Genomic DNA, 24,111 nt, shown 5'->3' with positions numbered 1-24,111 from the left:
TAAGGTATGGAAAAGAAGTTGTTACTAAGTAAGGAAGAGAAAAAAAGGAGAAACCTCACAGCAGCAGTGATTAAGTAGCAAAGAAAGAAAAGCAACCTGTTCAAGCCACATTAAAAAAAAAAATGAACAACTAACTGTCCTCCTGGCGTTTCCTCATTGCAATGAGTTTGTTAGAGGCTTGACCTGTTGCCTGTCATGTCTTGTTTAAATATAAACTGTTTCAGTAAGTACATTCTTGTCTTTAAAGCACAGTTCTGCTCTGAAAATTGAGACTAAAAATAGCATTGAAGACTCCCATTCATGTCCTGTTTTCTGTCTCAAATTTAGTAAATTAACAAGTAAAATTATGGGTTTTTCCCCTGAGCTGCTAGCTTTCTTTTTTCATTTGTTGTGCTGTTTTTTAACTGCAAACTCACTGGACTGTGACAATCAAGCTATGTCCTTTGACTGAAATTGGTTCCGGTGAGGTGTACAGCAATGGATTAAGGCCTATATTACTTGAATAGATGTATGTAATAATGTGGCAATTTGAGAATACAGCCACAAATACTAAAGTAAAAATCTATACTTAGTTGCAAAAATATTAGATATAAAGGGCAAGGTATTTGGAAGTATTTAACAGTTTCCTAAGAAACAAGTTACTTAATAAAAATAATTTAAACTAGGATATTTTTAAGGTTAGGAAAAGTTGAGGAATCTCTGTAAAGATAATACATGTTACATTAATCCAAGGATTGCCAACCTTTCGCATGCAGCCCATCAGGGTAAGCCCCTTGGCGGGCCGGGCAGTTTCTTTACTTGCCATGTCTTCAGGTTCGGCCAATCGCAGATCCCACTGGCTGATGCAAGGGATGTGCTGACCGCCGCTTCCTGCAGCCCCCAATGGCCTGGAGCTGCAAACCGCGGTCAGTGGGAGCTGTGATCGGCCAAATCTGCGGACACGGCAAGTAAACAAACTGGACCGGCCACTGGCGGTCTGCATGCCAAAGGTTGCCAATTCCTGCATTAAGCCAGGCTAGTGTGTCAGGAAACTTGGAGGACACAGTAACCTCTTAAGCTCATAGTGATTGGGAAACCCATCATGAACAATACTTCTGCACATTAGCAAGTGAACAAGTAAAAAGAATCTGTGTTTATTATTTTGCCATTTTTTGGATCATTTTAATAATACTTCACGATTTAAACATGCTGTAAAGTATTTTTTGAAAACAATTCTTATTATTAAGAAATCTCATTCACTACAGCGGTCATAAGTCTTTCCTGGTTGGAAGAATTAGAGTCTGCAAATAAGCAATGGTCTCCTTTAATTTTATATAAGATTACTGAGTGTGTTTGAGAGAAAACAAAAGTACTAAAGAATCTCCTGAGAGGAGTGAGTTAGTTTTAAGTTTCCTAACACCTCCTGCCCCTCAACCAAAACAAAGAAACCAACAAGCCCAACCAGACAGATATACAACCCTCAACTACCATTCTAAGTTTATACAATATTATTCTTTTATTGAGTAAATGCACTTTAGTTATTTTGGGGGGAAAGCTTTGATTTAGCATTTATCTTATCAACTTAGTAAGGGAATGTGCAGACAGTAGTTCTCTGTAATCTTGCTGCAGAGCTGCTGATTGAGATAGCTCCACTGTTCACTTGCTGTTTTAGGGAGCTACATATACCAGTTGCTGATATTAGGGCTTGTCTTCAGTGCAGTTAGTTCACGGTATAACTCAAGTGTTGCCCTTAACCCAATCCTGTACACACACAAAAATCTCTAACTCAAGCTACTTGGACCATAAAGGAGCATAGGCTGAAGTTTAAGTGTTGATGACACTCAAGCTAGTAATGCAGTTGGGACATAGTTACTCTCCACTGTTAATCCAATTACACTGTGCTGCTTGAGTGTTATCTTGCAGTATGGCCGTTCTCATTTTAGCTAACCTAACTAGAAAGGATTTAATTGGAGCGTAAATTACTGCAGAATTAGCTTGAGTTAAGATATAATCTTAGAAGAACCAAACATCCTACCTGCTAGAAAGGTTCGCTGCACAGCTTTGAAACAGACAGCTTAATGCAACAGCTTTCCCACCAAGGCTTTATACTGTAAATGTTCAGAATGTGTATTGGGAAGAGTCTTAGGCCAGGTCTACCCTAGAAATTTACATTGGTAAAACTACGTTACTCAGGAGTGTGAAAAAGCCACACCCAAGCGACGTAGTTATACTGACCTGACTCTCAGTTTAGATAGCGCTATGTCAACGGGAAGGCTTCACTGCCTCTTGCGGAGATGGATTACGCTCTCCCATTGGTGTAATACTGTCTTCACTGAAGCACGACTGCTGCGCAGCTGCATCACTGTACGTGTAGACAAGTCCTATTTCAGTCTATTTAAAGACATTTGTTTTACATAGGTTTTGTTGTTAATAATTTGTCTTTTGCTATTCTTCTGCTATAACACCATGATACTGGTTTATAAAATGACTAAGGTTAAAAATATTTAAATTATCTATATCCCTCTCAACACAATTTAATCTGATAAATATTTTCACAGATAACAGATACAGGATTACAGCAAAATATGTTAGAATAACATTTCTTAGCTTGTCATTATTTTCTCAGTATGGGCACTGTGGCTTTACCTTTAAATGTTTACCAATACTTCTATCTCATCTCCCACCTTTTCCCCAACCCTCATTGTTCTGTGATTCCTAATTGAATGGCATATGATTGTGGATGTAGGTGCAGCTCTGAAATAAAACAATAATGAAACATAGTTTAGTTTGTTACTTATTAGCAAAATTTGTAAGGCATATTTGAAATTTTCTTCAGTTTGAAAATGCACTGCTCTTATCTTAAAAGGAGTTAAGTACATTAGTAAGCAATATATGTCACATTCATCCTTTGTATGATTCTGCTGGTTTCTGTAAAGTTACAATAGGGCTGAGTTTGGCTCTATATGCTCCTCAGAGCTCTTAGCAATAGCACATCATTGTGGATAATATGACAGCTCATCAATCATGCAACAGGAAGACTTCTAAGTTTACTCTGGGGGAATTCTGTGTCACTGCACAATGCAGAATTGGCACAGAAATTAATGTTTTTTGCACAGAATTTCTGCCCCCCTGAAATGGGCTGCAGAGCTCCTGACCGCCACTAGGGGGCACTGGATCCAGCAGAGCCCAGCTCACAAATAGAAGACACTGCCAGGAGAAGTGGGAGGGAGCTGGAGGGTTCCTGGCAGTTGCAGTTCCCAGTACGTCCTCAAGGAAGGAGAGGGCAGCGCCATGCAGGTAACTCCATACAAGCCCAGGACCCAGCATTAGGCGGTTTCTCCCTCTGAATCCCTGGGCTCCGGGGAGAGGGGGTGCGAGTATCTGGGCTGGGGGCCCCACAGAAGGGCTATGAGGGGGAGGAGTGCAGATATCTGGGCTGGGGGCGCCCCACTGCTGGGCTCTGAGTGGTGTGGGATAAGAGGTGCATGTGAGTGTCTGATCTGGGGGCGGGGAGGCCGTAGCTGGGCTCTGGTGCGGAGGAGCTGTGGGTGTCTGGCCCTCCTGCTGGGCTCTGGGGGAAGGGGCACAGAAACAGGAACTGGGTTGTCATAGGGGTTTCCTTAACACACTACTCCCGGAGGACTTTTTTTGTGTCTGTATTATTACAGACATAGCTGCTGATAGTATTCTGAAATAAATTACCAAAATAACTGAAATTGGCGTGATTATGTAGTGTTATTTTGACAAAATATGCAGAATTTTAAAACACTGTGTGCAGAATTTTTAATTTTTTGGCACAGGAGTAAAGTTATGTACTTTAACCTGCCATTTAGGTATCACTAAATCCTATAGACAGCCTACTACTACGGTCAAGTAGTAATGACTAATTGAATATTTCTCAGATATTCTACCTCTTGCTGTTAGACGATAATTTAGAATGAAAACTGTTCTTGCTAAGCTTCTTCAATAGACTTCCCAATCTAAATTAACTTAGGTACATGCAAATGTCCTTGTATTAAACAGTTTAACATATTGCAGGTTTTAGTTTTTGACGTTTAAAGGAACAGTCATCTTAAAAAAGAAAGGCACACCAACCTCAGTTTTTTAATCTTTGTTTGTTACAAGTAACACTTAAAATTACTGAAGTGAAAAGATAAGGAAAATATCTATTTTTGTATTTTATGCATTTCTCAGAATTTTGTGCATCGTCCGTTTCACTGTTTCCCATGATGTTTGCTGAGGGTCTTTTATACAGCAACAGAAGACACTTTTACAAAAATTAAAAAGAGGAATATGTGATTGAAAGAAACAAAAGTATGGAAGATGTTACTGATCCTGCCCAGAGTTTTCTACTTCAGATGAGCCTCCAAAACTCTAATATTTCTGGAAAAATTTTAATATACAATATTAGATATTTGGTTTCAGGAATATAACTCATTTAAAATAAAACAAACACTTCACTGCTTACCTGAGAGAAGGTACAAGTAGTGGGCAGAATTTGAGCGTCTACCAGCAGCAAGCTGCTATTTAAAAATTTAGCTTTTAAAAAATACTAGTTTTAATAACAATTTTGTTTGCAATATCCAGAATGCCTTAATGTAAGCCAAACTACATGAGCTATACATTTCATACAATTCCTGGAAATACTGTTAAGTTGGCACTACCCACTCACTGCACTCCATTGAGACCTTGTAGCACAATTCTATCCCCATACAGTTCAAATGTTGTATGTGTACTTCTGTAATAACTTGAAACCACTCAGACAAACCGTTGTAAGGGACAACTGCCTCAGTTTAAAAACATTCCACGCAGAATGATGTATGGTTTAATAGATTACAACATTAGACTTAAAAGCATAATCTTTGATGTGGCTATTTTTAAGGTGGTGTTAGCAAAAGTATAAAATATTAATCCTGTTTTCCAATAAACATAACTTTTGATCTACTGAATAAGTCATGCTACTTACAATAATCAGAGAGGGAGGACAATGTAATTAAATTCATTTGGGGAAATAAGACATTAGCACAAAGCTGTATAAACTAAAAATGATGCAATCACAGAACAACATTCCAACGAAGGCAAATACACTGAGTACAGTAATTTTAACAAACAGAAGTTTTTATTCTATGTCCAATCCACAGTATTGTGCAATCAATTGAAGCTACATAATACATATATTAAAATTTGTTTAGAAAAAATATTTGACTCAAATAGAGTATATAGTGTATTTAATTTGTTAAGTGTTTCTAGCTTTAACAATGTCACTCAATATTTCCTTTTAATTCTGAAATTTGAAAAAGAAATCATTTTAGATTTCAAGATCAATATTAAACTTCTTGAGTATTCTTAAATACAACATTAACACATTGCTAGACAATGTTGCTGTAGCAACATGGAGCTTCAGAATTCAGCAAGTACTTTTAATTAATTAATTAATTAATTATTTAAATAAAACCATTTCAGGGATATATTTGCTAGTGGAGTTATGCTGTTTTGGACTAATTGTGATGGTTTTCCTACTGAAAACTCTCATACTTTTCCTTATTTACAAACAACCAAATTCCTAACAGTAGCTCCCCACCCATCACTGGTGCTCTCCTGAGTTATGCCTGGCATTATACCAAAGCTGCTTGGTGCAAATGGCAGGAGTTGACCCCAGTTCTCTCTGATAAAAAGATGCCAGTAATTTGACCCAGCATAATGGATAGAGCAAAGAGAGATGGCCAGCCATAAGAAAAATCAGTATGCCCTCTACCACAGAAATGAAGATGTTCAGATGGTCAAATGGTTGGATACTCCAATATAAAAAACAAAATGAGACTGGGAGGGGCCTACTGTGGCTTGCCCCAACTGAGGACAAGTTGAGGAAGGTGAGGCTACATTGGTATGGACATGTCCAGCGGAGACCTCCAAGTTATATTGGTAAGATGGCCTTTACAATGATTGTGGACTGAAGACAACCAAGGGGGAGGCCAAAGACTCAGTACATGGACTGGATATCAACAGACCTTAGACACACCAGTTTGCATGTAGCCAAGCATACAATTATGAGTTTTGGAAAAAGGCTATAAAAAGTCACCACTCCTGAACAGGAAAGTGGCAAGAAAAAAGAAGAGTCCCTTGCCCTTCAGTGTGGAAAGAGGTAATCTGTTAAATTATTTACTAACCAAGTCGCTGTGTTATCTTGTTGGAAGCCCGTGACACCAGTGTTCCTTGATTTGCCCTGGCTGATGATTAGGTTCACAATGGAGTCTGAAGTACTGGTATTGACTCAAAGCCCTAAATGACTTGGTTCTTGCCTACTTGAGACACGCTTCTCTTCTCATGCCAACAATCAGAAGACACACAAACTGGAGTCCCTTTGATATAAAGAGAAGGGGAGCTGTCATTAGATTGTTCTCTGGCAGGTGCTCACTATTTTGAATCTAGTCCTTGGACTGAAACAGCATGAAACTCTTGATCCGCAGGGCATACTGTAATGACTATCAATTTACTTAGAATTTGGGAATGAAAAGGGGAGAGGGCTTGTGAGGTAGGGGAGTACTGGCTGAATTTAATTGTGGTTGGGTATTTTTTGGCTTGCAATGAAGAACAGCTGATGGCTTTACTTCTTGAGGGCACAAAGGGAAACTACGTATTTTTTGTCTAAAAGTTCTATAGATCAGACCATATATTATTATTGACACTGCCCATAAGAGCACCTTATAAGCAGTCACGTGAAAAACTACTTAAGCTACTAACAAGCCTATCAAATGCAGAGAAACATATGAAATAGACTAGCATCTAAAGGCAGCAACCTCAGTTCCCTGGGCAAAAGACCACTGGGCTAAAGAATTGGGCACTGTCATACACTGCATGGCTGCACACAACAGGCTGTGCATATATTTTGTTCTCTGTCTTCCAATCTAAATATCTGAGTTTATATGAAGTCACAGCATGCATTTACAAATATGTACAGCACATCAAATCTTTAAGAGAGATGCAAACCTATTTTTGTCGTTAGTTCCTTTAATTTCTTGCAAAGGCCTCTGCTTCAGAAAGGCTGGATATACATGCAAATAAACTGCCTTTAAAGCTTTTTTCCTTTTTTTTGGGAGGGAGGGGACTACACCTATTTACCATGTGTTGGGAGGGAAGAATTCACAAATCAGCTAAGCCCTACATTCTGCAATGCACATTTCCCACAACTGTCATAAGAGCTGAATATAATTAAGTTTAAGTACTACTTAAGGAGCTAGTTTTAGAGTATTCCACTCCTACTCAAAGAGATGACTTTTTTCTTTATTAAAACACCATAAATGACGTTATTATCAACCCTTTCACTAAAAGGACAGTTTGATAGAAATGATTATTTCATCATATTCAAGCACAGTTTAACTACGATCTTAACATGAAACTCTGGACATAAAAGAAGCCTCTGTTAATTCAGAGAATAAAGAGATTTATCACTAAAATAGGTTATCTAACATAATGAGTTAATTCCTTCAGAAAACATGTACACATATATCAGAGGAAAGCTTAATACTGTATAATCTATATCAACGAAGAGGTGTCCATCTGCTTGTCACTCACCCCTATGAAGAACAAAGAATACAATCCTAAAGTCATTACTGAGACAAAACTCTTAGTGACATCAACTTTCCCAAGCAGGGTTTGTGGACTTTGACCCAAGCTAACTGAATATATTGAGAGCTTCATGGCTGTAACTAACAGTGTGATTGAAGTAGTAAAAACTACTGGGCCTCATTTTTCTCAAAATGTCTATCCCCACCAGATTAAATTGCTAGAGCGCCCCTCCCACCACGTATCATGAAAAATACACCCTCTTTTTATATTCAAGATTTTAAAAACTTCCATGAAAATATCTTAAAAATAGAAAAGACTCATACATATGCCAAACTACCCTTACTTCTTTTGCAAACAACTGAACTAGTAAACTCGTCAGTTAAAGATTACTCAAAAATCAACTTCTCTTTCAGCATATAAATTTAACAAAGAGAATCAAGTTAGATTTACATGAACACACTGACTTTTTAGTACCATCTGTATCTACTTGCTATCCAAGATATATTTAGCTTACTTGCTCTCTTAAAAAAAATACTGTAGAGTGGTCCAGTTTTCAAAGGTAGAAAAATTGATTACATTTCAGGGAAATGAGTTACCTATACAAATGATACTTACCAAGTAATGTATTTCACAGTGCATCTTTTTTTAAAACCACAATCTATTTTTCTGTTTGCTTTCTACAGCAGTTGGTAGCAACGAGTATGCTCAAGTATTTCCTATGGGAAATGATAATACATCATATATTTGATTGCAAGGAGTACTCCAAGTCCTCAAGAACTCACATCTCTTTCTCAGAGGCTAGTATCAATATTCATCCAGTTTGGGCTTTCTCCCATCACCCAACTACCAGTGGTAGTTAGTCTTCCATTTTAGCTTACAATCCAATTTCTATATTTGTAATACTACCAGCAAGAGTGATGTCATGCATAGGAAGAAACTAATTGAGAGAATAAAAGTCGAGACCACTTTTTGACTTTGATTTCTGGACCAAAGAGAAACATACACAAACGTTTTACATGAAGCAACACATCTTCAAAAATTATTATAAGGAAGCAATTACATTGGAAAAGCATAAAGAACGAAAGTGTAACACTAGATAATTATTTTATATGAACTCTTTATGGTAGTTGCTACAGTCATGAACTTTACATCAGCAAGAACAATCTGAATAACTAGATATAACATAATATGCTTATCAATAACTTCTTAAGTAACAAATCATGAAGTTTTATCACTTAGGAATAACAGTCCTCTCGATTTCATTGTATTGGTATGCTTATACCTGTATTTAAACACCATTTAAAGCAGTATGTAGTAATATCATGCACTCATATGTGCAACAATATTTTTATTACTCTTTCTGAAACTGAAAAGTAGTCCATAATATATTTTGGTTGGGTTTAATTAGAATGGTTTAGCCTATACATAATCCCAGTATTAAGACACTAAAGAAAATTATGTCAAGTCACTAAGAAAAGTCCACCAGATTCAAATTAAACTGGCACCTATTGTGATCAGCCATGTTTGAGCTGTTTTTTAAGCTCCATGGTTCACAGTTTCTTAACGTCTCCTGGATGAGATCAATTAAATCTGCATTAACTACAATATCTTCCAGTGAACAAAATCAGCTTTGACAATATCTATACTTGGCTTTCAGACAAAGTGGCTAAATTCTAAGGGCTTTTTCATTCATTTTGTTTAAAATACTTTTTGGAGGAAATGGACAATAGTATCTGATAATATTCAGTAAGTAATGTATATGAAACCCTTTGTAGTATGCCATTTGACTAAACACACAAGAATAACTGCAAGCTGTAGAGGTTAATTTTTTCAATTTTAGATATTGAGTATGAAAATGCAAATCCATACTTACAAGTGATGAATAGTGTAATCGCTAGAGATGAAGCAATTTTACTAAATGTACAATTAATATCACTTTAGGAATTTTTATTTATATTAAGAGTTTCAAAAAATAATAAAAATTTACCAAGTCTAACATATATTTTATTACTAAATATACAGTTTTGAAGATTATTATTAAACTGCCAGAACTCCTTTACTTTTGGGATAGAATTTTTTTTTCTTTTTTTAAATGGTCCTTTTCAAAAGGTCTGTCTTAGTAGTCTGGAATACTTTTCTATATTATACAGAATTCAACGACTGCAACATCCTCCCTAACAGATCAGAAAAGCCTCATTTTTAAAGAAATTGGTAACAGCCATGATGAATACATATACCACAGTAAGCACTGGCTTATTAAAAGTAGTCTAGTAAAATCTCATTAATTTGTATATAGGAATTGGTCTTTGCACTTCTCAAAGGCTTAACAGCATGATGTTGTAGTGATGTCTCATTAATTCAGACTTGAATGCTTTCTCAAAATATGTTACAGAACATTTACTACTAAATTAGATACACCACAGTATACACTTGTCAAATCAACAAACAAGATGAGCTTTGTGATGCATTATCCTTGCTTTTTATTTGCTTACTTTATGATTTGCACAATTCAGTAATTGGGAATGGGATCCCTAATCAATGTGAATAAGCAAGATTCTACTACGCAAATTGTATTAATGAAAAATCTAGAGTTTTTGACAGTCTAAAAATATTAAATTTGACCCCACATCAAAATATGTACGACTCTGTACGCACTATATGCAGAGTAGAACTTTACAGTAAATTGTTTGATTGTAGTATATGTGATAGTAAAGATTTGAAAAGACATTTACTGAAAATTCTAGGTCACTATCAGCATGCAAACTACACAACTAGATGACCTATCTTTTACAGAAACACCAAATTATTTTTAGTTACCCTAACGTTACTCAAAACAAGTATGACAAAATTCCCATTAAACACTTTCTAATCTGATTTCTAGGGATATTCTCCTCAGAGAGGCATTTGGCATGTTAAGTGCAAAAGAAGATTATAACAATTCAATTTACTGGAATAGACACTTTTTGTATTTTCCAAGTTCCTTTACATATGTATTTCTTCATTTCTTTCTATGGTCATATTAAACTTTGCTCTTCTGGTTCCCACTTAACTTCTTATAATTCAATAAAGTTATTTTACTTCATAGTTTTAAATTACTGTTCTATGCATTATTGTCTACCTTGGGTACATTCACTTGTTTTACCTATTTTAGTCTTTGTTTTTATGCTTTATTATTTTGACCAAAAAAAAAATCATGAACATTGGACCATACTCTACCCTCATTTATACCTATGCAACTCCACTGAAATCAGCAGGGTTTGATGGTGCATCTGAGAACAGAATTTTATCCATTTACTTTTTATTAAAATATACTGGACAAAATGTATTCAAATTCTAAACAAATAAGTGTATTTTAAAGGTAATAAGAGATATTAGGAAAGCTTACAAAACAAGCTAATTTATCCTATTAACAGGAGTATAATTGCATAAGCTCTCTCACTTCTCAATGTTCAAGTATGCACACACACACTTCATATGTAGTCATCTCAGATTCCCCTCAGTCACTGTGTGCAGTTTTAATACCACGATCCTGCAGTAACTCTGTTTACAAGTTATCCATGGACCATTTAAATATTAACAATTTTAATAGATTCTGTGAGAATGACCCATCTTTGTAAGTAGTATCACATCACAATTTTGGGGTTTTTACAGTATTACAGAATGTCTTGTCAACTTTTTTTTAAAATATTAAATTGTACTTGGAGTTTCTGCTAATATGCCCTAAAAAGATGAGAATGGCAGGTGTGCACTTTGAGGGTAGAGGGAAGAAAAGAATCCAAGTAGCAGATTAATATACTTGAAAGCAGAACTTAACATGGCATTATTATGATCAAAGCTATTCATTATTAGGTTCTCATAGCAGAAGATTTCTAATTATTGTAATACAAAACAATTAGAACTCTTTTCATATTTGGTGTAGTTATGTTTGATGTTCTGTGGACAAATGGTCATTTAAAATCCATTACTAATTGCAATCTATTCAACTGTAGATAATAGATAATTATGTTCCCCATTACATTAAAATAATTTAAAGTATAGGAACCTGCTTGAGCAAGTCTAATGAGTTATAAGTAATATGTTTTAAGTTCAAACCCCAAGTTTGCATAATTTATAAAATCACTAAACATTTGACTAAGTCCTAGATGTGATTTTAGATTAACAGGAAAAAACACACATTTTATTAGCAAGATATTTTACTAGCTAAATGCAGCAATCTTCTGCCATACATTAGAACTCCAAAACACTTATTTCACAACTGATCAATATAAAATGTTACTTTGTTCTCATATTTGAATTATTTTGAAATAGTTCCCTAAAGCTACCTAAACATTTGGTAATTGGTTAAAGATGGTTAGCAGTTCACTGGGCAGATAGAAATATGCAATATCAAAAGTAAAGAAAGTTAAAAGCTCACTATTCTATTTCAAGAGGATATTCTCACCAAGTATACTGTCACCTCAGTAGAGATGGTTGCTAGTTCCTTTTAACACTACAATGCATCTGAGGATGGTTTAAGCACTGTTACATGTTTTACATTTTCCAAAATATTATCCTTTGGTAAACAAATTAACTTGTTTAGGACACCTTCCTAACAAAATTTTTCTAATCATGAAAGCTAGTTTTTAAGATCTACCATGTTATAGATAACAGATAAAAAACCTTAGGTTTTAGTTTCTGAAATAAAACAAGTCTTTCAGTAAAATCATTTAAAACCATTACAATACTTGCTAATTCAGAACATAAGTAGTCACCCACTTTATCCCATTCATTTTATAAAACATCTGCACTGCACTGAAAGGAGGAGACTTAAGGGCACCATTTTGACTCAATAGCTCTGCAGATGGATGACCATTAAAAATAGTTCCACTTTGGATGCAGTGAATTTTTGCATTAAATAAAGTGAAAAACTTGAAAAAAATTGTAATTTAAATTTGAAAAATCTGTGCTTGGGGAAACTCATTTTTCAGGCTAATTTACTAAATAAAGTGTGCATGCCAAGAACCATACTTAGATTAAGTGTGCAAGAAAAGTTTAATGTATGAGAATCTATATTCTTGCATTTGTTGAACAATTTTAGAATCTCTGTAGCTAATAAAACCTATGCAAACATTATCTGATAGGACAGATAAATGCCTACAAAAGTTTTTAATGCATTTAGAACATTCTAGTTTACCTACAGAAACTAGGACAACTTTACCAACAATAGCCCATGAACATTTATTTCCTTAGATACTTAAAGGGCAAATTTTCAAATGATTTATCATGTATCAAGTCAGAGCTATAGATATTAGAAAAAGGAAATCTAAATTCTAAAACCTTCAGTTCCCTGAAATGTTACTTTTATTTCTACCAAACATCACCTCATCGCTCTAAGAATAACTCCGTATTCTACAAAATGAGAGCAACTAGGGGTATAAAGAATACTATCAAGTAACATTTAACATATACTCAAGTAGAAAAATAGAATATAGATCAAACCCAAATTAGAGCGTCTGAATTTTGTTCTACACTTGGGTGTACTGGATTCACTTCACAATAAGCAGTTGTGAGTCAAGAAAGATACCCAGCAACTGTTACACCACACTTGATGTTATGAACAATGCCTATATCTATATTCAGGATTACAAAAAGTAAATGATAATTTAAGTTTCCAAATAAATAAGATGTCTTACATTAAATACTTCCGATAATCATCAATGTAGTATTAGTTTAAATTTTTAAAAAAAAAAAAACTTATTTTCGGTATCATTAACTAGTGTAATAAAGTTACTTCTATATAACTAAAGAACTAAAAAATTGCACTACACTAAATAAACATATGACACTTCAAGAATTTTGTCAAATTTCTGGGTTTTTTTAGGTAAGTATAACTTTAATCAACAAAAAAAGAAAAGCTTTATGGAAAAATAATTGGAGAGGCCCTTCTAAATTTGAATTCTTTTGTAAATATATGAAAGATCTCTAAAACCTGGAAAGACAGTTCTGTAAAAATGTACAATTTCATTCCTTCATACTAACAGATTAATCCTTCCCCCTTAATGAGCTTTTTTTTTCCCTAAGAATAGTTGATGTGATTTAATTTTCAAAGCTTGAGTCACTGGAAAACTGTGTGATTTCTTCCAAATCTGTAACCACAAGCCTATCCCAGTCAACAAGTCACATTTACAATAAAGGTACGGATTGCTTGTAAGCACAGCCTGTTGAACACAGTGGCCTATAACAACTCATATTTAATGTCTATAGGGCAAAAGAAGCCATTTGCTGAAAAGGCTTCCCTACAAGTTCAGCCCTCCTTCTATCTCCGGAAGTGGATTCCTTGTATTTAAGTTTTAATTTAGAATTAAATATAAAGGCTACACAAACAAATCAACTGTAATGAAAAAATGTAATAATTTCTGATAAAGATATCTAATTAGTATATTAAGAAGTTATGCTAAGAATTTTAAAAGTTAGATGTCTTACTGAGAATTAAAATACATGCAAGATACAGACATATAGACAAGTGGAACAATTCACATCATAGTAGTTAAATATTTACAAATTAAAAATACAGCAGGAATCTGTACCAGTTACCATACTGATGTTAAATGCATATAAATGGAGCTTGAGCGTAGTTAAGATTCTTTAAAAAACTGAAGGTAATTTTTCAAGAGATGTTAGAATTACACAGCTAAGGTGTACATGTAAAAAGCCCTTAGTTTGGCCAATTAAAAGCAAACAGTTATTGCACTATTTTCAAAACCTTTTGGAACTGTTCACAGGTTTTAAATACAGAAGAAGCTTTGCACTGCTTTTCAACAGACAGTTACATGTCCCCCATAAAGCTGAAATTACTCAAAGTGAAAATTATGCACTTAATAACTTTTTACAAGATGGCTATGAAATTTTGTTACATAATAGCCTTTAGTCTCCTTTCAAGAAATTGAGAACTAGTAGAAGTATACTATATTTTATATTAATAATGTTACTTTTTAATTTCTGGAACATCCATTCCAAAATCGTTTCCAAAACACAGTTTTATAACTAATGCATTAAGAAAACTCTCCTGAAGGCTTGCTACGCACAAAAGAAATGCTTGGATCCAAATGAATCTGCAAGTTTATCCCTATTATGTGGCATTAATTTATCATACAAAGGTCAATTTAATGTCTTTATCTAAAAAAAACCCAGAACCACCCCTTTGCTTTAGGCAGAGGTTCTGCATAGGTGAGAACTATAAGAAAAGAGAAGCTGTCTCTTTAAAATGCCCTGCTCTGTCCCTGATCCCACGTGGAACCAACATCAGCAGCACTTTCGCATTAACTTCAATGTGATGCAAGATGAGGCATCATTTTATATAAATAAAACAAGAAGGCTGCTGAATACATTCTTTATGGGACACAGACAGGTGAACTAAGCATGCCAGTGAAATCACAAGGCATCCCCAGAAGAGGTGCCCTTACTCTGCGCCCTCTACGCCAGAAGAGGTGCCCTCACTTTCTCTCTATGAGGTAATGTTCCAATCCAGCACTACACTGAAGAATCCAGTTTAAATAGAGGATGGAGTCACAAGTAAAATTTGAATTTCAAATGCAACGAAAATGTACTTTATAAACCGGAAAGGTTTACTCTTTGCTTCACACATCCTAATTAGATCAAGAAAGTGACACTACAAAGGCATTACATTCCGGCCAAAAAACAAGAAAAAGAGAAACCAACTGTACACAAAGAGCATTAAAAAGGAAGTTATAAAGGAGCAACTATAGCATTTATCTTATCTAAAAATCACTCCACATTACCCCCAAATTATGTAGTTTCTACAGTATCATCTCCCCCCACCACTCTCATCTGAATGGGATTTTCACGTTTTCTTATTGTCGGTGGCGAGTTATAAGAGGCTTTTGCCTTTCCAAAGAATTCATCAACAAAAAAAATAATAAATATTAACTCCTTGCTCCCTGAAACGTTAATAGGGGCATGCAAGGACACGGGGTTTATTCTGCTACCCTTAGGAAGAAAAGGGGGATCGGCCCCGATTTTTAAGTATTTTTGGGAATTTTTTTCTAATTTTTATTTTGTTATATGCCTCAGTTCTCCCTCCATTTTGGTTGTTTATGATACTGACAACAAGCTGTCCCTGCTCTCTCTCTCTCTCCGGATCTCTCCTGCTTTCAGTTAACAAACCCCTCTCCCCAATGCAACAACACTCAGCACTAACTTGGATTCACACTTTCCTCTAAACATACTCGAATGAGGGAAGCAAAAGGCTCCTGGGCGACTCGAAGGGGGGAGAGCAGATACATTCTTTTCCTTATTATGAAGGGGAAAACTTTAGTCCTCCCCCCCACACACACAAAACGAAGGAAAGGGGGGCCGAGTTCCCCAAAGTGACTCCAGATCCCCCCAAAAGAGTGAGCTGCCTACTTCCTAGGACACACTCGGGAGACTGGGGTCCACCCGGGAAATTTTTGTGCAAAATGCGCCTGGTTTGATACTTCGGGTGAATTTATATTAATTTTTCCCTCATTTTTGGGCAACACGGTCTCTAATGTCTTCCGCTCCCTCTCGCTGCTGTCACTCTATTCACAGCACAGACCCTGGAGAAGGGGGGGGGGGTGCTAGAAGATGGGGGGAAAAAACTTCTGCAAAAAACTTTTCAGAACTCCCCAACGAAGCTAAGGGGTGGGGGGGGAGAGAACCCCTCTCCCTCCTTGAGTTCCCCAGGCAAACTTCTCTCCCTCTTTAACTACTACGGTGAAGGAGGGGGGGTGGTGGGTGGACTAAACTCCTAGGATATATTTTTATAAAATACATTTTCCGGGCAATGTATTTTTCTCCCCTACTTTCTGCCCTGGGGTCCCCAGAAGGATGGTGGGGGCAGCTCAGAGATGGGAGGGGGCGCGATTAACACAAACTTTTCCTTGCCGCTGCTCCGCTCTCCGCTCCCCCCTCCTCCTTCTCCTCCTCCCCCTTCATAATTTAAATAACCCTGATATTTCCCTGCTAAACCCCGGCGCCTGCCCCCCAAACCCGCAGCAGACTCACCGCGGGAGCCTCAGCATCCCCTCTGCGCCCCGTTTCCACCCTTTACAGTGTTCTCCGATTTTTCTGTAATTTTTTTCCCATATTTCGGGCTGGACGCGGCGGGCCTGGAAATTGTTTGCTTTCCCCTCTTTCCAGCAGCCATTGTAGTGTATGCGCTGCGGTGCAGCCCAGCCTGCCGCACACGCCGCGCCCACACCGCCCGCCACCCACACGCGCCGCGGGTTGGCCGCCTCCCCCCGTCACTCAGGGCTCCGGCCGCGCCCCGCTGGAGGCGCCTGCGGCCCGCGCCGCCCGCCTGGTTGGTGGAAGGAGGCGCCGCTCAGGTCAGGGAGGGGCGGGGCCTGGCGGGGATTGGCGGCCCGGCCGCGGGCCCGGCGCTGTCACTCAAGCCGGCCGAGGAGCCGGGAGTGGGCGGCGGCGGTGTCAGTCCGGGGGGAGCCGCGGGGCCGGGAGCGGGCTAGGCTGCGCCCCTACATAACTGCTGCCGCCTGAGCCCCCGCTGACGTCTTTCGAATTGGAGACGGGGCTCGCGCGCCTACTGAGCCGCCCGTGAGGTAAGTGCGGGGCCGGGGTGCGGCGGGCTGTTCGCCGCCGCCGGGACGTGCCCGCCCGGGCGTCCCGCGCCGCCTTCCCCCTGCGGCCCGGCCCGGGCGGCGGCGGGGGCCGGGGACCCGCCGCTCCAGGAGCGGGGCTTTGCCGTCCCGCCTCAGGGTTGGGGGCGGAGGGGAGGAAGCCGCAGCGGGGCCCGTTCGCTTCCCTTCCCCGGCTGCCCGGGCGGCAGGGGGCGCCCCGGGCAGTTGAGGGGTCTGGGCGGAGAGGCGGGCGAGCCCGGCCCGGAGTTCCGGCCTCGCTGTCACGGGAGCAAGTGATCCTCGCCGCAGCCCCTCTCCTCTGCGAGCGGCGGGGGCGCCCCGTCCCCCTCCCGCCCCTCGGCGCGCGGCGCCGACCCTCTGCCGGCGAAACGGGGGCGCAAGCGTGTGGCAGGCCCTCGGGCGTGTGCTGCGTGTCCCCGGGGGGCAGCTCAAGGACGGAGCCTGGGGGGCCGCCCGAGACCCGCCGGGCTCCCGGAGCGCAGCGCCCGCGAAAGCGACTTGCCCGTAAGCAGGTGTTTGGGGGCACCACCTTGACCCCGCTTTGGGAAGGGAGAGGCCAGGCGAGGGGCCGCCCCTAAACCGCTCTCAGCCACCTATTGTAGCCTCCTCCTCCGCCCTCACAGATCGAGGTGTTAATTCAGCCCTCCTCGTTAATGACCGTGTTAGGGGCTTGACGGTGCTAGGCTCCGCTGAAAGACTTGGCAGCAGTGGGAGCCCTGGAAAATAGCTTGATGGCTCTTGAACTGCAAGTCTGCCCTAGGGTTAAACTGTACTAGTAATATTTTCCCTGCCTGTGCTGTTTACAACTGTTCACTAATTTAGTAAAACATAATTAAAAACTGTAGTATAAACAAACCCTTGATGTGTTCGGGGTTGGCCCTGTATTCCTAAAGCAGGAAGGTCAGCCTGTAGATGTGTAAAAACCGAGGGGAGGGAGAGGAGCGATTACTTCCTGTTAACTTAAATCAAATAGTAGTAGCATTTGCATGTGACCTACCTGCCTGTCAGGCTTGATAGTAGGTTGTGCTCCTAATGTTGTTGAAGCACTTCATAGAAAAATCAGTTGAGGAGCCATCAGATTATTTTCTGTGTGCCCTTATCTATGAAGTATTTTTTTGTAGTAGTGCCTAGTATGTTTGCACATAGACTAGCATATTTAAGCTTTTGCACATTCTAAATCAAATCATTAAGCAACTTTATAAGAACAAAACCTACTTTTTAAACCTCAATTTACAATCCGTACACTTCCTACATTTCATTGTCAATTGGACTAGACCGATTGACAAGCACTGGAAATACCTCAGCTTTAAATGAGCTACTAGTCATTTGTGGACTGACTGACAATAGTGTGAACACTAGACAAAATCTGCTTCCAGTAAGTTACCTTCAGCCTTTTCATTGAATGGTCACTTTCATGAAGATAGTCTTAAAAGCATACCAGCAATGTTCCCTTATTGATCATGCTTTTCTAAAATGAGCACAACACACTAGTTATAAGTAATACTTGGGCAAACTTCTGAAATTTCATGTTAACAGCATTGATGTTGATGGGATGTAAGTTCTTTTGGCCTTTTCTGCAATCCTTGGTTGTCTGGTTAGTGTACATCCATTTATTTTTAAACCCTGTGTGATCAAAAACACTCTTGCTCTAGCAAAGAAACGGAATATTTAGCTCCGGATACCAAAGTTAAAATACAACTAAAATATCAAGCTCTCTGTGAAAACAGTTGCTAAAAAAACTTTCAGTAGGTGAGTTAACATTTTTAACTTATATGCAGTCTTCCCTCAGCATTAAAATCTGAGAGTTCAAATACTTCTCAAAAGAAACTGTTCTAAAGTATGGTTCTCCTGTGGAAAAGTGCTTATTAAAAAGGCATCAGAGTTCCATGTTTGTTTCAGTGACTTCAAACTCTGTTTAAAAAACATGTTCTAACTATATACTCTGGTCTTAGATCTGAAACTGAAGTAGCTTTTTCTCCCTTGTACACAATTACCTGTGGTGTAAATAAAACAACCCCCAAACTAACTAGGAAACCAGATTCTGCCATTAGTAGCTCCTGGGCAACCTGGTTTTCAGAGAGGCTCCCCAAGTGTACCGAAGGGCAGAATATGGCCTACAGCTGAAACTTAACAATTCAGTTGATTTACAAAAAGGAATAGAATCCCACTACTTCCTGTGTATTGGCTCTGCAGTGGTAAAAAGGACTAAATAGATTTGTTACTGATGTAAGCAGAGTTAGTACAGGATGCTATTTTTACTTTAGATACTCTTAAATTATATTTATATTTCTAAGTTTGTCTTTAACAGCAGCTTTTTGTAGAAAAATAATGAGATCAAGTAGGAAGCTCAGTGTCAAACTGAAACTAGTTTTCTACTTTATTTTACACTGGTTTAGCAATTGGAAACTAGCTACAATATTCGTAGGTAAGCATTGTTTAAAAATCTGATTTTTAAATGTGGGTTAAGTAGAATCTAAGTGGATATTTCCCTAGGGAACTATTTTTTGTGTGTCAGACATGTCACTAATTGGTAATATAGTAGTAGGTCTAGATGTTTCTGTACTCAAAGCTTAGTCTCCACTATGGCCCTGATTCTTGTGGACTGGCCAAGGAGCACTTGGCCCAAGCTAGGAGGGCTTTGCGTGTGCACATTGTTGCTTTTCAATTCTGTGTTGTGCCATCTGGGTACTAGGCTGGTCACCAGTTTAAATTAGAACAATTTGAGTTTTCTCTAAATATGCAGTGGCTGTTAAAAGCCACAGGGCCTTTTGTAGTATCTGGCGAATTTGGAGGTGTAGGAATATGTGAGACATACCCCTTTCCTCAGTCAAATCCCTACACTAATAGTCAGGAGTTGGCATAGGAGCTACTGCATAGCTAGGACTGGTTAAACTGGTCTGAGTTGCTTCGTACTATCAGAGGAGCATGAACCATCCTTATATAGTAGAAAACTGGGCCTCTTGTATGCAGAAAACCAAACAAGTTTCTATACTCCTTTTTTCTAAATTATATGTTTAAAAAAAATCTCTCTCAGATCTTGCGTGTATGTACTATGGTAGAGGTTTCTGTGTTAAACCACTTAAAATGGAAATTCAAACTGAGACTGTTAACATTAATGGCGCTTGTGGGTCAAATACAAAAAAACTTCTTTTCTTTCCTGCTTCTAGCTGCAGTAAGACATTTTAGGATGTCCAGAAATGTGCAGCGACTTAGAGACCACGATACAAATCCATGTCTAGCGGTAAGATTGGTCGGTTATGGTTTAGTCTGAAGATGCATTATTATAGGGGTATGAAAACTACCCAGATAGTTCCTTCTAAAAGCAAGTCGTTTATATTGCTTCATATTCCTTCTGAAGGGGTGTATGTGTTCGTGTAAACATCAGTAATATTTGGACCTTTTAAGTTGAAAATATTAAGTTCAGAAACTAATAGCTCTTGCACGAATGGATGGGGTAGGCTTCTAGTTATCAGGTTTGGGATTCTGATTGTGGTTTCAAGGACAGACTTAAATCCTTGTAGCTTGGTTTTGTTCCCCTCTTTTTTTTTAATTACCCAAAAAAACCCCACCCCCCAAGTATTTTGCTGTTTACTGCATTGGATACCTTTTGAAAGAACCAAACAGAACTTCTGTCTGCGTTCTGAGGACAGATGACCTGATTTTTTAATTTCCCCCACAGGTGCTGAGCAGCCACAACTCCTAATTGAAGTCTTTGCTTTCAGATTCCCTGGCCTTTCTTTGGGGGGTGGGATAGCCCAGTGGCTTGAGCATTGGCCTACTAAACCCAGAGTTGTGAGTTCAATCCTTGAGGGGGCCATTTAGGGATCTGGGGGAAAAATTGGAGATTGGCCCTGTTTTGAGCAGGGGGTTGGACTAGATGACCTCCTGAGGTCCCCTCCAACCCAGATATTCTATGATTCTTGTAAGAGCAGGAGTTTGCCCTAGTATCCTTGATGCAAAGTTTCTCCTACTTCCCCAACTATTGTTTGTAGCACTCAGACAAGTTGGCTGCCTCCCTTAATCTTAATTTATAAAATACTCTGGGGATTTTTTAGAATGAAATATTACACTAAAAATGTGTAAATATATTTATCCCCACCAGCTCTTAAGTGTGACCTGTCTTCCATATTAAAGGAAACAGATGCTTCTAGACAATGTATGGATGACAATAACTACAGAAAGGATATGTGTGCCTCTTATTTTTTAAAGTACAAAAACTGCAGAAAATTTTGGGTAAGTAGTCTTGAGCAAAATTCTCAAACAGAATATTTTGGTTTAACAAAACAGTCCTTTGAGTTTATCCTGGTAACTAAGGCCTAACACTAATCAAACTTTTTGCACTAGATAATTCCAGTTTATCCTGTCAATATTCTGACATGAATTGAAGTTCTTTCATTACTGTTTTAGCACTATTAAAATGAAAATACTAGAACAAAAGTAATTTTAGTTTTGCCACAGTGTAATTTTAAGAACAATGATTATACTAACTAATTTTCAGAAGTTAAAGTAATGCATAGGTGCAAGTCTTAAACTGCTATATTTGTCCTTTTTTACAAATCTGAGGGGGTCTACTCAAATGTTTTTTGCAGTGTTAAATACCCCTGTCTCCTTCTGAATCTTATAATTTAGTACTGGTACTATATCCTGACCCAAATCTCATGGATATATTAGAACAAAATTTTTAAACAATATAATCAGGGAGTTTTCTTTCCTATGTTAACTTCCCTCACCATTCTATTCACTTTGTCTTCCCTGACATTGTTCTCCTACACTTTATTTTGCTTCCTATTAATATAGTCTAACTTTTATTTTTCTTCCTCATGGGGTGTTCTGCTGCTGCCACTTAAGTTTCCTTCTAACTCCAGCTTTTTCTTGTTCAGACAAAACATTCTGCAGTGGGAATATCAGCAGAGAAATCACTCCTGTGCTCTACTAGCAACATCCTTTAGCTAATGACTTTAAATAATTCTTGTCTGCAAACAGCTTTTTTGGTGGGTTGCACAATTATGCAGTTAATCTGACACATTGCCATGAGAATACTGTAGTTCTTTAAAAGTATTTGCTTTCACTGTCTACTGAAACGATAAAGTGGATTATCTGATGTTACTTAACTAATACCAGTGCATTTAACTGAAGTTAAGGACCTAGTTTCTGCTATAAAGTACTTCTAAGAAGTACATTCACTCGGAGCTAAATTAGAGGCAGAGACTTCTGAGAAATCAGTGTGTTCTCATACTCGCTTTCTTCTGTTTACAGCATGCTGTTATGATACAAAGGAGAAGAGATGGTGTGAAACCAAATATGCCTACAGCAGGAGAGAGAGAGAATATATTGAAGTCAATAGGAGGGACACCATACTGATTGCACAATCTGTATTGTTTACTATTATATGTTATGTACATATGAAGATTTCTGTCAGCTAGGCATTAAAAATTTTTAACATTGCCTCTACGTTTATTTTATCATAAGATGTTGCCAACTGAAAAAGAACATTACCTTAGATTGTAAAGCTCTTTGGGAGGCAAGGGGACATAGTGCGGCAGGGACAGCTTTTCTGTTTGTACAGTTCCTAGCACAATGGGATCCTGGTCAGAGTAGGGCTTCTAGGTGCCACCATGATGCAACTAAATAGTAATTACTATGTGCCTAAAAGGTTCACTACAGACATGTACAAAGATTACCTTGAGGCAGTTATGGAAATAATTCTTAATCTTTCACTTAATGCTGAGTACCACATAATTGGCCTTGATATTTGACAGCTTCTTCAAAACAACTTTTGGCATAGCGGCATATCTGGTGGGGGACAGAGCAGCTGCTTAGAGCGAGAATTACAGAGGAAGAGGAACTACTGAGACTGGTTTGGTATAACTTAACTGATTACTACCCTACTGTTTTGTGTAATAGTTAACGTAGCAGGTCCCTATTCTGCATTTTTCATATTTATGTACAAAAAACAATGTTTACATGAGTCACACTTATCACAGCTCTAATTGGAGGCATCTGACAACAGTGCAATCACTGAAGTTACAACTTAAAAAAAAATACAAGCTACTACTAGAAAAAAATACATAAATGGATTTCAATGGAAACAAATTTCTAGTTTTTTAAAAAAAGTTTAATCAGATTTGTAGCCATCTGCTTGTCTAGGGAAAGGCTTGTGAGGGGAAAAAGTTGAATTCCATTGCTCTTAATAACTTGCTTTCTGATTACCTGTTTACCTTCCATGACATACTTTTTTATACCATCGCCAGCAGGTAAATAGTAGTGGATATTAACAAAAAACTGTTACATTAATTATAGGTTAAGCTTTTTCAGTTAAGATAAGATCTTAAAATCTTATTTTGGGCATTTAATAGCACTGTGTAGCCAGTTCCTCCTCTCTATGGAACTTTCAAACAGCAACGTAAGTACTTTATGGCTTCACACTTTTTTTAAATTTAATTTGAGCATGTATAGTACATAAAGCACCTTTGACATTTTTTTTCTGAAAGTGACACTAGATTACTGGACCTATCATGCATTAAACAAGGCAGAGAGCTGCAGTTCATGTTGCTGCCTAATCAACCACCTTATCTTACAACATTAAGAAAATCCCCAGTGTTGGCTTTAAAGTGTGAACCATCGTCCCATGCTGCCAGAGGGAGTAACTTCTACAATGTGGAACTGTTCGTTAAGGCTCCTGTTGCAATGGACTTAGCAAGAATATCTTGGCTGACTTCCACTCATGCTGCATGTGTGTTCCAGTTGATCGGATGGTTGCTTTTGTCTGTAATGTAATGGACTACACTGGCAACACTTCATGGTCTCCAGTTTCTCCCTGCAATTGTCTGCTGTTTTTCTCACTACTCTTCTGTTGGATGCCTAGCTCTTTTTCATCCTGGCTTTCTTCATGTTTGCATGGTTAGTGCCCATCTGATATATCCCATTTTTTTGTGCCTTATGAGTGTGT

General features: G+C 38.3%; 2 protein-coding genes across 5 annotated transcripts in view; one reads left to right on the top strand and one right to left on the bottom strand.

Moving 5' to 3' along the window:
- PLAG1 (PLAG1 zinc finger) overlaps positions 1-16,732 on the bottom strand; it is a 57,927-nt gene extending 41,195 nt beyond the window's left edge. For 3 of the 4 annotated variants that reach the window (XM_084621310.1, XM_084621308.1, XM_084621312.1), the window contains exon 1: positions 16,570-16,732. The gene's annotated coding sequence lies outside the window, so the exon portion shown is untranslated. Of the gene's footprint in view, positions 1-8,160; positions 8,262-16,569 lie in introns of all 4 variants that reach the window. The other variant, XM_084621309.1, reaches the window with a different exon arrangement.
- Positions 16,733-16,971: 239 nt separating this feature from the next.
- Positions 16,972-22,607, top strand: CHCHD7 (coiled-coil-helix-coiled-coil-helix domain containing 7). The gene is made up of 4 exons (XM_084620807.1): positions 16,972-17,123; positions 20,330-20,403; positions 21,297-21,395; positions 22,419-22,607. Exons 2-4 carry the CDS (start codon positions 20,350-20,352, stop codon positions 22,521-22,523), a joined length of 258 nt encoding a protein of 85 aa, XP_084476933.1. The 5' UTR covers positions 16,972-17,123; positions 20,330-20,349; the 3' UTR covers positions 22,524-22,607.
- The last annotated feature ends 1,504 nt before the right edge of the window (positions 22,608-24,111 follow it).

The sequence above is a fragment of the Lepidochelys olivacea genome (assembly GCF_965140295.1).
Source record: "Lepidochelys olivacea isolate rLepOli2 genome assembly, chromosome: 2".
NCBI lineage: Eukaryota > Metazoa > Chordata > Testudines > Cheloniidae > Lepidochelys > Lepidochelys olivacea.
The sequence above is the reverse complement of the archived record's forward strand: the minus strand, read 5'-3'. Positions and strand labels throughout refer to the sequence as shown.